Here is a 17,326-nt window from a genome sequence, read left to right on the forward strand (position 1 = left end):
TATTTTAGAATTTCGATCTGTACCATACAGGAGAACCTCGTGTTGTTTAAATTAGTTGTCTATTGTCTGTTTTCAAACAGTGCATTTGATCAACATTTTATGTTTTGGGAAAAATGGTATCACAAAAAATCGCTTTAAACATTCATTTTGTCAACTTAAGTTATTGTAATTTGCCTGACGACACACAAGGGAAAAAGTACTGCTCATTTCATAAAAGCAAATTTTTGGAAATCGAGTAATGTATTCACTGTAATACAGTACAAATTAGTTGTACAGCATTCTAAACGTAGGTAAGTTTAAGATACATAGTGAAAGTGTCTCCACTGTATATTATTGTAATTCCTCCTTGAATAACATATTGCATTTTACTTTCGCTAAAAGAGGTGTTTTTTATTTTATTTTTTACTCTAACCCTATTAATATCAGAACGTGTGGAATTTCATACTTTTATTTTGAAGCTTTTACCGTTGCCATATGATTGTGACGTCGGCAATAGTGTTGCTAGCAGGCGAGAAAGGAATGACGGAGTTTACCCTACAGAAAAACTGACATTTAACCTGTATTGTTCATAGCTAAATAATGAAGAACGGACCAATTCATTCACATTAGTACTTTAAAAAGTTAAAAACGGAGACTTAAAAAAAGGGATTCAACTTGTGAATCAAAACGGAAAGATTTCCAGAAGATGAAGAAAAGATTTCCAGTCGAGCAAGACTGGAAGATAAACATGGATGTCGAGTAACGAAACATTTTTATCTCGTTTCTGAGTTTAAAATTAAACCAACAAAACCAAAGTTTGCACTAAATCCATCCACTGATTAAAGGTAAATACGTTTAATTGGGGAATTGGGTGGAAATTAAAAGTAAGTCAATGTAAACACAAATTCCTTCTCTTTCAGTTATTATTGAAATTTAAGGCTTTCAATACATTTTTCTTCTCCCTTTCTTCTGACAGAAGTTAACTTTTCAGATCAATCGTCTGTAAAAAGGTAAGAGAGACAGTGAGTCTATCTATGCACCTGCCTGACATTCATTCATTGTTACAAAGTGTCGAGTTGTGCCTTTAGTGTTTGAGTGGCTACTATTTTTCTCTACTGGAAACTACTTCTTTAGCCTGTCGCTGCATGTCTGCTGGTTGGATATTTAACTGCTAACAACAACCTCACACCCCTAAAATAAACGTGTGATAACTGCAGTCAACTGTGATACTTTGGTCTAATTTAGTGCATAAAGTTGAGAGAGAAAGAAATCTCTTGATTAAAGCATATAAAGAATAGACTAGGTGTGCACATGACATATATGTATGCTCAAACCCTTGTGTCAGTGGTCTTGAGGTGAAACATTGTTATTTCTTGCTGCTGCCAATCAGCCGTGCTGACAATGCTTTTTAAGTGAATAAGAAAGAGAATAAGTTCCCACAAATTTAGCCAAGTTTCTGTCATGTTGGGTCCTTGTAAATACAGCCATCGTTCTGTGAAAACGTGTGAAAAAACCTCTCAATTGCAATCACAACTGGAAAACTCAATCAACCTTAGTCTTTCACACATTCATTTTGTGCAGTTTGCATTTATGTCCTTGCCTCATCACATCATCTCCTGGCAGACCTGTGAGAGTCGGGACATGTTCTCCAAAGCAGTATGATAAGAGGCAGGATAAGGCTGTTTTGCTTTTTATGAAATATATAAAACCTATGGCCTCCCACCAAGTAAGAATAATTGACACCATAATGAAGTGGTCATCCCACCTCTGGTTGGAACATTTAATTTAACCACTGAAATTCCCAGACTCAAGGACTATGGATTCAATTATTTAGATTATAGTTTGAAAGCACTTGTGGAAGTTTACATATACATTGTACTTGTACACTCTTCATGAAAACCATCTGAATGACAGTTAAAGGCATGACACATTCATACTTTTATTCTTCATATACCGTATATAATGAATTAATATCTCCTAAAAATGTATGTAAAGCAAAATATTCTAGATTTAATCTCCGCTACTGGCTTTCACCCATTATCATGACCTAATATTATTACATACACACCCCCACACTCTAATCTATTGAGTTTTCTTTTTTGTCCCTCCACCTGTCAATCTGTCATGCAGCCATTTTACTTCATTGTGCGTAGAGTATGTGTTGTCACTGAATGAACTTTTGCCTTTGAAATGAGACACATGTCCCTAGGCCTTAGCATTACTTTGCTTTCCAGTACTGTCGTTTTGTCTCTCCCTCTGTGGCCCTCTGTCCACCCCTGATGTATTCACTCTAGCACTGTTCTGCATTTTGATCTGCTGATTCTTGGCAAGCCAATACAAATGACCCCCATATGACTGGCAGACGGACACATAAATGAATTTGTGTGTGTGTGTGTGTGTGTGAGAAAACAACATTTGAATAGTTCCTCAGTCTGTGATGGCTTGTGCTGTTCTGCTGTTAATGTGCCATGATGGGTCTGGGTGGACACATTCTCCTGTGTCCACTGTTGTCCTGTTGGATTTTGCTTGAGGAAGGCATTCTGTCGGCCGGTGGCATTTCCATTTTTCGTACCATAACATCAGTGACCGCATCGACTGGCATTGCAGTGTTTATAGCCTGTTAAAATGGGTTTGTTCCCTCTTCCGTAGGACAATAATGCAATTATTTTATTCTGTAATAAGGTAATGAATGACCCAGTATGCTTTCAGATCAGCCTGTTTAACTGAAACTGTGAATAGAGAGCACATTATTTCATCCAGGACTCGGGAATGCCCTGTGTACACTGTAGAAACCACTGGTTGACAATTGACTTGAAATTATACAAGGGGTCTGTCTGTTCACTCTGCAATCTATTGATTGTCCATAACTCTACACAGAAAGCAGTATGACACTCCTGACTCATTGACAATGCTTTTACTTTATGCTCTTATCAATGTTAGGTACATTATGGATAACTATAGTTAAAGATGGTTAGTATCTTCAAAACAGGTTGCTTTCGACAGAAGAAACAGTCTGGAACGTATCCGACTGTCTGAACTATTTATGCTTGGCATCATTTATGTGGATATAAAGGCATGTTTTCTGCCTGTTTCTAGAGGGTCTCCAGATGATCCGTTTGTGGAGGCGTGACATGTCCTTGTCTGAGCGACTAGGCGTTGGAGAAGGGAAGGGCTCCCTCCTGGGTGTAGCCCCTGCTCCCCTTCCCACCATGGCAGCCCCAGGGCCCAACATTTCCTGGCTCCCAGAGGCCCCCCTGCTCACCCCAGACCAGCCCATCTTCCTGATGACCCCCGCTGCCCAGGCCCTGTCAGGCTTCTTCGTCTGGACTGCCCTGCTAATCACATGCCACCAGGTAATATCACACACCCTTTTTGCCTACAGCTCCAAACATATTCAACCTCAGTCCACTCAAAATGAACGCTATTTGGGGTTTCTGTTGAGATATGGCCGTGCTCAAGCTCTGGTGTTAAGGTGTTGTTTGTCCCTCTTAGCCCTGGGGTGGTGACCATATTAGGTTCCACCTGGGTTGACGCTGGAAGAGTAGACGCATCTCCTTAGTGTTCAGTCAGAGAACACTGGTTGCCTAGCAACATCACGCTATCCTAGTTTGTTTAAGTCAGCAGGTCAATATGTAGTTCAGGCACACACACACACTTATTGAAAGGTAAACCTTGTCCTGCGGTTTGAAACAACAATACTGTCTGCTGTCTGGCTGCTTTATACAGGCTTGGTTGGGAGCTTAAGTGAAAAGATGCCAAGAAGAGTGTGTTCTGCTGCTCTCAATCCCATTCCTGTGGCTTCTCTGCCCCCTGCCCCTTCCCCTCTCTGACCCATGCCCCTTCCCCTCTCCCTCCCCCCTTCCCCTCTCTTCCCCCTCCCCTCTCTTCCCCTCTGCCCCTCCCTGCCCCTTCCCCTCTCTTGCCACTTCCCCTCACTTCCCCGCTGCCCCTCCCTTCCCCTCTCTTCCCCTTCCCCCTTCCCCTCTCTTCCCCCTGCCCCTCCCTGCCCCTCCCTGCCCCTCCCTTCCCCTCTCTTCCCCTTCCCCTCTCTGCCCCCTGCCCCTTCCTGCCCCTCCCTTCCCCTCTCTTCCCCTCAGATCTACATGCACCTAAGGTACTACAGTTCTCCTAACGAGCAGAGACATATTGTGCGGATCCTCTTCATCGTTCCCATCTACGCTTTTGACTCGTGGCTCAGCCTCCTCTTCTTCACTAACGAGGAGTACTACGTCTACTTTGACACGGTCAGGGACTGTTACGAGGGTAAGACCGTACACACAAGTCCAAGTCAACAGGGTAGAAGATGACTTTGCCGTGGTCATAACATCTGTTGTGATACTTCCTCAGGTTGTCTCTGCCCTCCTCTAGCCACACTGGTGTGTTAGCTAAACATCCACCAGGCAGTGTTTTGGAGTGTTTTGTTGTTTACCAGTGTGTGGGAGTTACGCTGCAAGCCCCATGGACAGATGGTTAACTGCTGCTCTGCTCTGCCTCTGTGCTGTCTTTGTTGTTCTGAGGCCTGCCTAGATTTCTGGGTAGGGAAAACCTGTTGCATAGCAACCAAGTTCACTGCATACTGCAGCCCTAATTAGGAGGCCTCAACCAAACTTGCAGCTGTTTAAAGGTTGGATCCTAAATTTGAACAATAATAAGGCGGTCCACCCCACCTGTGTTTAAAAAAAAAAAAGCTATGAGCTGTTTACTCCTTTCAAATTCAAAGACAATAGCCAAACAATGGCTGACCATCCATGATATCACATTTCTGGTATAAACTTTGTTTTGTGGCTGCCCAGTTTACATTGTTTACAAATATTGGAGTTAAGCTTATATCCTCGTTTCTGATTGGGTATACCAATTGATTTAAGATCTCTCTTTAAGATTTCTCAAGAATTGCATCTCTGAAATCACTGCCTGTCTGTGGTCTAGTCCGGTCTGTGTTAACCTGTATTTTGTGAGTCTCAGTTTCAATATGTAGTCCTAAAGAAGTTTAAGCGTTTGTTTATAATACTACCATTCGGTTGATAAGCAACTTCTTGTTAAGGTTAGGGTTAAGTTCAGAATATATTTTAGGGTTAGGATAAAGGTTATCGTTAGGGTAAGGGTTGGTAGATAGTTAAAATGTTACGGATATCCATAGATAATCTGTAGAACATCTACAGACACTCTCAGGTCTTTTGTGGGTGATGTCGCCCCAGGTCGGTTCTGTCCTTTAGTTAGAATAGCTGTGCAGCTGAAATGGATCCAAGCACCTCCAATACACCTTGAATCAGAATTGAACAGATGCACTGTCTGGGTACAGGTGCAACAAAAATTCAGAATGTACCTTTTACTATGTGCATCAAGCTGTTTATGCATACAAGTTGATGCATACATTGGATAAGTCCAAGGGAGATGGAGGGAGAGACTGGAGATGAAAATAGACTGGAGATGAAGGGAGGCAGGGGGAGACCGGGTGAAGAAGAGAGACAGGGAGGTGGGGAGAGACAGAGACCGTGTGAGAGAAAGACACTGGATGAGTAAGAGAGAGACGTGACAGAATGGCTGATGCCAGTACTGCTGCAGGGGAGGTGTTTGACACAATGGGGGCTTTGCAGCAGCTCATTTCCCCTGGGTGTACAATGCCTAAATATAGATCAGACTCACATTATCACTCGTATACCATCACTCACTACCACACTCTCACTTAACAAAGCGAGTTGCCAGCAAACACCTCGCCATGCTATCATGCACCAGCACACCATTGTTTAGTGGAACACAGCCATCCCAGTCTCCCAGAACTGATGAGCGCTGAAGAAGAACTTCAGAATTCCCTTTCAGAGCTTCACAGAGAGTTTAATGGTGTGTGGCTTATTATTCATGTAGAAGAATGGCCTCAGGGTTGGGTCTTTACTCATTTTGTCATTAGCAGACATTTATGCACTCACACACATTGTTATATTAACCGGCAATACATTTTAATAGCAAGACAGATTTTTTAGGAAGGACGCTGATATCCGGACATTGAACTGTGCTTTCCCAATGTGGGATGGGTTTTGTGACAGGGGATGTTGCACGCCGATGATGGATTCAAGAAATGTACTGGGATGCAAGCGCCAAAAAAGGAAAATGTACTTATTAATAATAGATAAACATCTGAAGAACCTTTTATGTCTTGCTGTTTCAACAGAATTGCACTGATTGTGTCCTGTTGGAACGGGGAAAAATTTAGACAGGACTTTGGCAGGGGACAAGCAAAGATGGAAAACGGCAGTGTTCCTTACAACTGTTAGTACTGGTGAAGGCTTCTGGGAGTTGGGGGGGGTTGGACTGCAACTGGATGGATTATAGCCGAGTGCTGTGGAAGTACACAAATGTACAGATAACACACACAAACATAATGATAACACACAGACAGGCAGGCAAGGACACCTAGCAGAACAGATAACATCTCCTCCACCATGACCGCTGACCAGGAGCAATACAATGCTAGTTGCTTTGCCCTTGACCCACACACTCCAGTATGACCGGTCTACAGATGTGACGGTCCCCGGCCTGCTGCTCTGCCCCTTAACCCAGTGGTAATATCAGATCGGTACAAGCCATAACCGGCAGTGCAGTCAGCCATACTGATGATTTCTCCATCAGGGATCCTATTACTTGTGATCACTTTATTATTTCAATGAGTGTGTGGTCTAATGTTGGTCATGTTAGCCGATATTTCTTTGACCCACCAATTGTTCTTCTTTTTCCCGACAACATTTTCAAACAACTCAGGAGTTTGTGAATCCAATAGTAGACTTTATTAAGGTAATAAAGCCGTGCTGATCTGCAGAGCAACCAACCCATGTTTGTCTGCAGAACAACCGACTGCCAAACATTGATATTATCTCCTCCCATTATGCTAATCTCTGGATGGATCCTTCTCCAATCTTCCACCAAGCCTCTGGGATCCGCCCCCCAAACCACTGTTGGGGGCGTGATGGTGACGTGATTTCTCTCATTCTCCCAAGATTTTGCCAAGAGAGTCATGGACAAGCTACAGGTCCTTCTGTCCTCAATATGAGAACAACAACCACTCATTGCACTGACCATGGGAACAGTAGTCGAGCCTGAGCAAGAGTACAGTTCATCACTCTCTCTTAACAATTTGCATGTTTGGGAAAATAATATGAGCCCTGGTTAAATGTTTTATCAATTATGACTTAATATACAAGTGATCACATGAGACGTTCTGTCTACTCTTCATCAGGTCAATGTGAAATAACAACATTTTATGAAAATATCCCTATTAATGTTGGTCATGTTAGCCAATACTTGAGTGTGTGGTCTAATGTTGGTCATGTTAGCCGATATTTCTTTGACCCACCAATCTACTGTCTAGTGGAAGTTAAGGCTTTACTTTTTAACTTCACCTCACAGGAAATCACTGAAAGTGTTTTTGTTAAGAGGCTGGGTGATCTGTTACTTTTACCATTAGCATGGAAATTTATTTATGGGCTATTCCTGTGTTATGTAAAATGTAATGTCATACATAACGGACAAATTAAATAGATTGTACAGTTTGGATGTTTTTTTTATTGTGCCTTATTGTCTGTCATCCAGCCAACTGATGCTTCTTCAAGTTGTGTAGATTTGCCTTAATTGCTGAAACAATGTGAACCCCATTCTGACCTTTCTGACTGGATACAAAAACTATGAAAATGTTGGTGTCAAACGAACATCCCACAAAGAAAGTAGAAAGGACTCCTGCTAACCAAGCCACAGACTTCTCTGTACTACCACATGGCCGTCATACCAGTACTTCAATTCTATAACCCTGTACAGCTTCTGACCCCCATCCGACCCAAGTTGTGAAACATGACTGCGAAATGTGTACATAATGGCTGTCCTCTTTTTTGCAATAATCCTTTAGTAGTTCCTTTATGCACAGGCACTAGACTGTGCCCACGTCTGTGTTATTTAATACCTCATAACGCTAGGGGACAGCTGTGAGTGGATGAAACAAGCTCTGAGCACTTCCTAAAAGCTATCAAATAGGATTGCCTGGAATTTCGTGTCTGTGCATTCAACGCTGCCGTAACCACAATTCATGCATTTTCCTATATACAGTGGTAAAATGAAATCCGCGCTCCAAAATATAAACCTAATGGATACTACGGAACATTCTTAAATTACATTCTGTTTTGGGATACTCCAGTTGATTGTATGTACTGTTGCCAAAAAGTCTCTCTTGTGTCTTTTTGTCAGCGTTTGTCATCTATAACTTCCTGAGCCTGTGTTATGAGTACCTGGGAGGGGAGAGCGCAATCATGGCTGAGATTAGAGGAAAACCCATAGAGTGAGTCCCTCTATCCATCGTAATTTGTGTTTCATTATGTGAGGTTGTGCACACACGTGTACAACAACTCTCATTAACTGATGCTTAAATAGGTGTGTGTTTATACACAGGGTGGGGGTACGTCTGTCTTCTTCTAAGAGGTATTTCTGTCATGTCTCCCCATGTGTCGATTCCCCAGGTCCAGTTGTATGTATGGTACGTGCTGTCTCTGGGGGAGGAGCTACTCCATTGGGTTCCTGCGGTTCTGTAAACAGGCCACACTCCAGTTCTGTGTGGTCAAACCCCTAATGGCCATGGTCACGGTCATCCTGCAGGCCTTTGGAAAGTACCGTGACGGGGACTTCAAGTAAGACACGTGGCTTCTAGTCATGCAGTTGTTGAGTGTCTCTTACAAAAGCATTATTCATTTCATTTCCAAAAAAGAAGTCCCTCCAGGATTTTACAGAGATATTTTGGTGATATCTGGGATGAAATAAATTCTTAATTTTGGGGTCGCATTTAAATATATTTATTTCCCAATACGATCCAAACGATTTTGACCACATTACCCCAAGAATGTGCTGTAAAGGGAGAAATAGATCACAGAATCCTGGAGGGACTGACAGAGTGTGGGCTTCTGTGTAAATAGTTGTAAATCCATTAGAACCGATGTCTTGTTGGTCCCCCCAGTGTGAACAGTGGGTACCTGTACGTGTCCATCATCTACAACATCTCCGTCAGCTTGTCTCTCTACGCACTCTTCCTCTTCTACTTCTCCACGCGCCACCTGCTCAGCCCTTACAGACCCTTACTCAAGTTCTTCATGGTCAAATCTGTCATTTTCCTCTCCTTTTGGCAGGGTGAGGCACACACACACTCACACACACCTAAATACAAATTGGGATTGTTTTGGTCATTGAAGCACTTTCGGCTGTGTATTATGAGTGGGGTCAATAATAGTCTATCCATCTCCAAGTCAGTACCATTTATACTATGGTACTATAGTCATTCTTTCTACTAGATCTGTTTATTCATCTGTTTATTTTCCAACAGGCATGTTGCTGGCCATCCTTGAAAAGTGTGGGGCCATCCCCGAAATCAACTCACCAGAGGTGTCAGTGGGAGAGGGAACAGTTGCCGCTGGTTACCAAAACTTCATTGTCTGTATAGAGATGTTCTTTGCCTCTCTGGCCCTGCGCCATGCTTTCACATACAAAGTCTACATGGAAAAGAGACTGGACTCACTCTCTCAGGGTAACGATTTTTACCGTTGTTATATAAAGTGGATCTCTAAAGTCTACACACCCTTATTGAAAATACAGCTTTTTTTTGTTTATGCTGAAATCAACACAATTTCAGGCCTTTTTCCCCATTAATAAAATATTTTAACAAACAATATTTAGGTGAGGTGGGAGGTGTTTCTCACAACAACAAAAAAATATATATTTTGAAATAGGTAGTCCCGTGAGGCCACACCTCCAATCTTGACTGGCCTTGTTTGAGGTCTGGAAACGTACCTCTTAAAAAAAGTTGTTAGGTAAACTTGTTGAAGGCAGGGTAAGCGTGGTTTCACTATTTCTTCCAACTGAATAGAGAACATTTCCTGAAAGTTTTTTGTTCTTAACTAGGTTGCAACATATCAGAAAATTATTTTGTTTTGGAAGAACTTACCCACACTTCTTTTTATATTATAGCAGAAGATTGCGACAGGAGCCACATCATTCAGTGTAACCGGTCCAATTAAATCATCGTTATTGTAGTATTGTAGATTTACCTAGGAAAATGTTGTTTGTTTCTCAAAGACTGATGTGGTTCACCACAAACATGACATACATCCACAGATTTCTATGGGGTTTTATGTGGCGATTTTTGCTCCCCATCTTTCCTTCACTAGCTACTGTTGCACTGAAGGCATTATTCTCATGAGCACCTGTATAAGCCCCTCCCAAGCATTGAATATGATTGGTTTAACGTGTTTTGAGACGTTTGTGAAAAAAAGTTTTCCATCCCTTTGCAACAAAAATCCTGTAGGTATTCCTCAGGCCTAGTGACTACGCAGGCCTGGTTTTAGGGGCTAGGATAGAGATGACAATGAATAGCTCAAGATATTTTGGTGCAAACCCTGCTGCCCTCTGCCTGAAAGCTGAAGTGGAAATTGGCTCTTCATGCAGCCTGGATCATATGCATGATGTACCATAACATCTACACTTAATTTATTGCAAAATATTAAACAACTATTATGCAGATACTAGTATGAATTCAAAAAAGGAATAAGAAACTAGTCATTTAAGAAAATAAAACGTTATTAAATCAATGATGTGTGTCTAATTACGTTTTCATGATTTTCCATTAGTGCATTTTAACTTGTTTAATTGTTTGAAAATGGAGATACCATGGATCATTTAACAATTTGATAGTTTTAGGACCTATGCAGGAATCCCTGAAAAAGAATTTACTGTTCTTGTACATAGAAACTGTAAAATTGTTACTTTGCTAAACAGCCAGTCCATTTCTGCATTTCCATTGCATAACTTATCAGTTTATTTTTGTTCCAGAAATAGGATTAATCTTTCCCTGAACTTTTTACAGCACCTTAATTCCTTATAGGCATATATAATTTAAAAAGGTCAGTCTTTGCGTAAGAAGAAGCGACATTTTCAATAAGGGTGTGAAGACTGGATATAAAGTGTACTATGGTGTCGAGCGACTTTACCTTGGTCCCGGTCATTGCTATTGTAGTATTTTCACAGAATGTCTCCTCTGTATAATGTCTTCTTTTGTCACTGACTCGCAATCCCTTTCTCTCTACTCCTTTGTCATCATACGGATCCCAATGTGTCCTCATCTCTGGATTGTGGCACATTTAACATCATTATTTCCCTTCCTCTCCACCCATTCGTCCTTGTTATCTGAATACAAACCTTTCCTTGTTCTTTTTGTAATCTCCCTCCTTGGTTCATTGAGCATACCACCTCTTCATATTCTTTGGGTCATTTCTTTCCTCTTTTTTTGTCTTCCATATCCCTTTGTCTCTTTCCCCATGCTGCATTCTCAAGGCCCAGTTCCTATATATGGAATCCACGGTAGGTTTAGCACTGATAATCTCTTCAGTCTTTTCACTCTTTTCTGCTTTTTACAATGGTTCCCTTTTTCCTAGTGTGTATTGAATGTTGCTCGTCTGTGAAATCTGTTTGTTATTGTTGTTGTTTCTGCTTATTTAAAATTCAGAATTCTAGTAGTGTTTCCCATTGTATTTAGGTCTCATGTTATTCACCTACTTTATTTAAAGAGATTGTCTGTTCTATTGGCTGTTCCTCCACCCACAACTCCCAGGTCGCTGTGCCCCCATGAAGAGCATTTCCAGTAGCCTGAAGGAGACGATGAATCCAGGAGACATGGTCCAGGATGCTATCCATAACTTCTCCCCCGCCTATCAGCAGTACACCCAGCAGTCATCCCTGGAACAGGGCCACTCTGCCCCGGCTGTGTCCCGGACACACAGCGCCATCAGTACTCGAGACAACGAGAAGACCCTGTTGCTCAGTTCAGATGATGAGTTCTAAACCCACGCTGTGAACCGCTGACAAACAGTTGAGGCGCAGCACCACCCCTGGTCTTCTTCATATTGTACTGAGGCAGAGGATTTAGAACGTGTGTTCAGGGTTTGGTTATTCAATACCCAACCTTATGGCACAGCCTGGTCTGTTCATTTAATGTCATCTACTACACTTACTATAACACACATTCAGGATTATAAGTAATGGCTTGTCTTGATAGAGCATATGCTGAGGTATGTCATGGTTAATCCCAAACAGATTTGTACTTCGCTTTATTAAACAGACATTTCTGGTATTGATGGGAGTGATTTTATAATTAAAAAGCGGATCTTTCAGCGGGCTTAGATCACCTGAAGAAGACGCATACCAAATCATTATTAGAAGTCTACACTGTCGACGCATTGGATTTAATTTGCCTTTTTTGGTTTGACTTTCAGATTTTAGACCAGGTAATTCTTATATCTTTGTGGTGACCATGGTTACAGTTGGTTTTCAAGAGACGCAGCTGTGTGCATTATGGTGTGGTTGGGGTCATTCCCTGAGAGAGTGGTGTGGTTGGGGTCATTCCCTGAGAGAGTGGTGTGGATGGGGTCATTCCCTGAGAGAGTGGTGTGGTTGGGGTCATTCCCTGAGAGAGTGGTGTGGATGGGGTCATTCCCTGAGAGAGTGGTGTGGATGGGGTCATTCCCTGAGAGAGTGGTGTGGATGGGGTCATTCCCTGAGAGAGTGGTGTGGATGGGGTCATTCCCTGAGAGAGTGGTGTGGATGGGGTCATTCCCTGAGAGAGTGGTGTGGATGGGGTCATTCCCTGAGAGAGTGGTGTGGATGGGGTCATTCCCTGAGAGAGTGGTGTGGATGGGGTCATTCCCTGAGAGAGTGGTGTGGATGGGGTCATTCTCTGAGAGAGTGGTGTGGATGGGGTCATTCTCTGAGAGAGTGGTGTGGATGGGGTCATTCCCTGAGAGAGTGGTGTGGATGGGGTCATTCCCTGAGAGAGTGGTGTGGATGGGGTCATTCCCTGAGAGAGTGGTGTGGATGGGGTCATTCCCTGAGAGAGTGGTGTGGATGGGGTCATTCCCTGAGAGAGTGGTGTGGATGGGCGGCTGTGAGGGGTGGAGTAGTGGTTGTTGTGACAGCACTCGATCAGATTCTAGATTAAGAGAATTCTTCTCCAGCGTGAAGTGGCTGAAGCGGACAGCGTCAGAGTGATGACAGGCCAGCAGCACAGCAGTCGGGATTATATTGTCGTAGTTGGTAGCATTATTCATGTGGTGAAGATTAGGCCAGGATTATTCATATGGTGAGGATTAGGACAGCCTGTCATCCAGTGAGGCTCACCGTCACCAGACCTACACTGGCCTTTAATGTAGGTTTACTGCCTGGAGGAAATGCACCATTGGTTACATCTGTATGATTGGAGTAGTCAGACACTAAAAGCTATGCTTCAGTCATGTGAAAAATTAAAACATAAGTAACAATGTTTTTTTGTTTCATTACATGTTTGGATTTTTTTAATCATTTTATGTTATGTCATTTATTTTTACAATCAATAGAAATGCAGTTTCATAGTGTGGAAAAAGTAGGTACAGTACACCCCTACCTTCAATAGATGGTGTTGCCTCCTTTGGCTGAAATGCAGCTGTCAGGCTCATATATCAACTGGGAGGAATTTATGCAGCTTCTTTACAGTAGTGCTCCAACTGTGTCATGTTTGAGGGCATTCTTGCATGCACAGCGTGCTACAAGTCCCCACACAGCATTTCCACATAATTGAAATGCTGGCTTTAACTCAGCCATTTCATAACCCTCCATTTTTTTCTTTTTGAGACGTTCTGTTTTAGGTTAGCTTTGTGCGTTTTGCATCATTCTCCTGTTGCAAGATCCATGTTTGGTTGACTTGACGTGAGGGCCTTACATTCTCCTGACAAATTATTTCATACAGTATGGAATTTATGGTAAACTCAATGGGCAAAGCAGTCCCACGCCATAATGCCACCACTTCCATGCTTTACAGTTGGTATTAGATCATTCTGTAAAAAGGCAGTGTTTCCAGTGTTTTCCAAAAACATGGCATCTGGCATTGCGGCCAAGCAAGTCCATCTATGATTCATCTGTCCAGAGAACATTGTTCCAGTAGTTCTGGTTATACCCCAGGTGTAAAGATTGTGTCTTGATATTCTTTTTTTGGATGCAGAAGCTTCTTGAGGTTGCCCCAGGGGTTTTTAGAGACTTCTATCAGCACCCTTTTGGTCAGCTCAAGGGCTGAATTGGTTTGGATGAAGAATTTGGTTGGATGCTGTCCTGTGTAGATCGCCAGTGGTCTTCTTCTTTTTGTTCTGTCAGACAGTGTCTTGCTTGGAAATGGCATCAATAATCTTTCTTCTGATGCTCTAAAATAGGTTACATACATACAAATATACACACACACACAGAAGTTTTGTCTGTGTGATTTGTTTGATTGGATTACCTTTGGTCATTGAAGTAGCTCAGATGTCCATATGTACACCCTCCGGACAGATGTCCAACTAAATGAATCACGTTTAAAACTTATCAATAATTCTAGTTTGATATTGCACATTGAGACATTGTATCTCGACGAAAAGTGTAACTGGAAAAAAGATTCAGGTTTGTAATAATGTGTGGGTCAGTTTTAGATTCACCTTTAATGCTGTACAGCTGTTTCCGTTTTAGAGATGTGAATCATAAGTGCTTAGAGAGAGAAGGATCTTGCGTTACACATAGTTTAGCTTTGAAGTCATTATTGTAATTCATACAGACTAGGCTGCCATTATATAGTGAAGTCATGGTGAGTCACTATTCTTCCATGCTGAATCCTGCCACTAGAGAGCAGCAGGGATTCTAGTGTATTTGGTCATTAGAGACACCCGCACACACACTCCATTATCTATTAGTCAAACGGGCTGATGATAGTAATTTTCCTTTTAGTCTACACATGAAAGAAAGAAAAAAAATAGGAATCCCAACACCAGCCTTTCCTCACCTCTCAATGTCTTCTGTCTGTTAACTGGTGTGCAATAAACATAAGAGCCACAATCCAGACAGGCCATTGTCTAGTGGGCCAATATTTCCTAATAAAGTGTGGTCAGAAAGTCTGCTTTATTCATATTAAGGAGGCCAGTATAAAAGATGTTATGGAGATACACTAGGGCTTATTATGGCACATCCTCTGTGGTGTTGTGTTGAATCCTCTGTTTAATCAATTCTGATGGTTTGGACTCATTCATAAACATTTCCAGTTTCTGGTAAAAAGAGAATTACCCCAGAAAAGCTTTGTGTTTTCCAGTTCCCTTTTTTAGACCACCTCTCTGTTATCTTTATCTAGGCTTGTGGTGTATTTTAAGTAACACTGTTTGGAACTCCCAATAGTTCACCTGCAGATCCTCTACAAGCTATCAGTAATATTAACTTAACCCTCATCCTAATTGTCATTCGTTTTGAAAATCCTCCCTGTAACCTGTGCAAGCAGTTGGGTAGCCCCAGATATTTTGTTGATAGTCTTGACCGTCTGTAGGGCATCTCAGGTGGACATCCGGATTCTGGGAGTGTAACGTTTTTATTATAGAGATACACAGGACTGTTATTGCTACAGCCATAGGATTATGTACATACTTTCAGATGATATACTGAAGGAATATTTAGTGATGTTGTAATAAAGACAATGATGTAAATGTGTAAAGAGGCATAGTTTTGTAAAGTTTCTACATAGGTTGTCTTTAAATATTTTTTTTATTTCTATCAATTTTGTCTAGTTCACTATATTTGATTACAAAGCTGCTGATATTATGCTTTTATTTTTGTTCCGTGGTAGTACAAACTGTTAAGCATAGAGAAAATAAAGATATTTACATTGGCCTTAAATGGATCCTGTAATTTTGTTATATTTATTATAACTCTTTATAGATCATTGTTTCACTTTTATGTCTGAACTGTAGCTCCGATTCACATGAGTGAAAGGCTTCAGGGAGAGATTATTTGCTGTACAGTTGACTTTTTCCACCCCTCCCCCCTGCTAAACAATAGTATTACTTCCCTAACGAAAAGGTATCCTTGCTGGTATTCATACCCATGGTTTCATTCTTCCCCTTTTTGCTTCCCTGTCTTAAAATTACAAAACCTCCCAGTGGGGAAACCAGCCAAAACACTGTGATCAACTACTACCTGATCAGCTGTTACATCATGGTCCGTCAAACTTTAGTAATGGTTGTAATTCCTGGTATATCAACAAAATAACTGAATGGTAGTCTTATGACAAGGGACTGGTTTTATTTTAACATTTGTCAATGTATTTTACATTTTAAGAGGCAAGAGGAGTCCCTTAGGCTCTCTACTGAAGCTGTTTACAGTGGCCTTTATACAGCACAGTGCCCTCTAATTGTAAGGACAGTAGGCATTTCTTTTCTTTCGACGCTGTACTCAAAATACTTGGATTGGAAGTCAAAACAATAGAAGTTAGCATATGAATTCTCAGTTTTTATTTTGTTTTTGTGTTTCATAAAATAAAAGGACAGAGGAAGTACTGGGACATATTACTGTCCAAAATAATCACTTTTGTTTATTATTTCAGCATTTCCTTTGCATGCAATAGCTACCAGAAGTCTGTGACCCATTGAACCGACCATACTAGATATCTGCTTTAGTGTTGCTCTGTCAGGCCTGTACAGCAGCCATCTTGAATTTATGTTTTTAGGCATTTTATTTGTTTAACACTTATTTCAACAGGTAAGTCGATTTGAGAAACAATTCTCATTTTCACAAGTGTGGGCTGTAGGGGTGTCCAGAGTGTAATGCCTGCCGGAGGACAGGTTACTACTGGAGTAGCAGATGTTAGGAAGTGAGTGAAGCCTCAGATAATGGGGGCATTTACCTAAAGCAGACTTGTAAAAAGCTGGTGCCAGAGAGTCTGGCGTTGTGTGTAGTGAGGGCCAGTTAACCAGAGTGGTAAAGTCACAGTGATAACTGTTAAATGGGGTGCTACTGACAATGTGGGTGTCAGTGTGGTAAATTACACTTAATATATTACAGAGCTTTTTAAGCGGAAAGCCTATTGACTATGTTGCCATAATTGAGGATTGGCAGGATTAGTCATTTTTACAGGTGTATACTTGGCAGTGTGGGAGAAGAATGCCTTGATAAAGAACAAGAAACCAAATTGGGTCTTAATTAAGATTGAGGCCAAATAATTTATGTTGGATGTTCCCTAAGTATTCTGTAAGGTGGACAGCAAGGTATTAAGTGTTGTGTATATAGTATAGTGTCATGTGCATCAAGGTGGATGAATAAATATGACCAGGAGACATCTGCAGTTAATGTTTTATGATAATATTTTTAATCTATTTCTACAAAATGAATCTGAGTGACTGACATAGTAAAATGTTCTCACCCGTCTGTCTATCACAGAGTTTCCCAGTCCTGGTCCACGTTTTTGTTTTTGCCCCAGCACAACTGATTCAAATAAAAGACTTGATGACAGGTT

At 41.5% G+C, this 17,326-nt stretch overlaps 1 protein-coding gene across 2 annotated transcripts; it reads left to right on the top strand.

Annotated features, from left to right (window-relative positions):
• Window positions 1–478: 478 nt before the first annotated feature.
• tmem184ba (transmembrane protein 184ba) lies at window positions 479–12,127 on the top strand. Of its 2 annotated transcripts, XM_029120042.2 has the most exons (10): window positions 479–824; window positions 956–989; window positions 3,076–3,332; window positions 4,077–4,242; window positions 8,206–8,296; window positions 8,475–8,642; window positions 8,966–9,135; window positions 9,329–9,529; window positions 11,332–11,358; window positions 11,609–12,127. In XM_029120042.2, the coding sequence occupies exons 3-10, from the start codon at window positions 3,087–3,089 to the stop codon at window positions 11,836–11,838; spliced, it is 1,299 nt and encodes a 432-aa protein (XP_028975875.1). In that variant the 5' UTR covers window positions 479–824; window positions 956–989; window positions 3,076–3,086; the 3' UTR covers window positions 11,839–12,127. The 2 variants fall into 2 exon arrangements, with proteins under 2 accessions (XP_028975875.1, XP_010893858.4); XM_010895556.5 differs by lacking the exon at window positions 11,332–11,358 and having other exon boundaries at window positions 480–824.
• The last annotated feature ends 5,199 nt before the right edge of the window (window positions 12,128–17,326 follow it).

This window comes from Esox lucius, chromosome 5 (assembly GCF_011004845.1).
Source record: "Esox lucius isolate fEsoLuc1 chromosome 5, fEsoLuc1.pri, whole genome shotgun sequence".
NCBI lineage: Eukaryota > Metazoa > Chordata > Actinopteri > Esociformes > Esocidae > Esox > Esox lucius.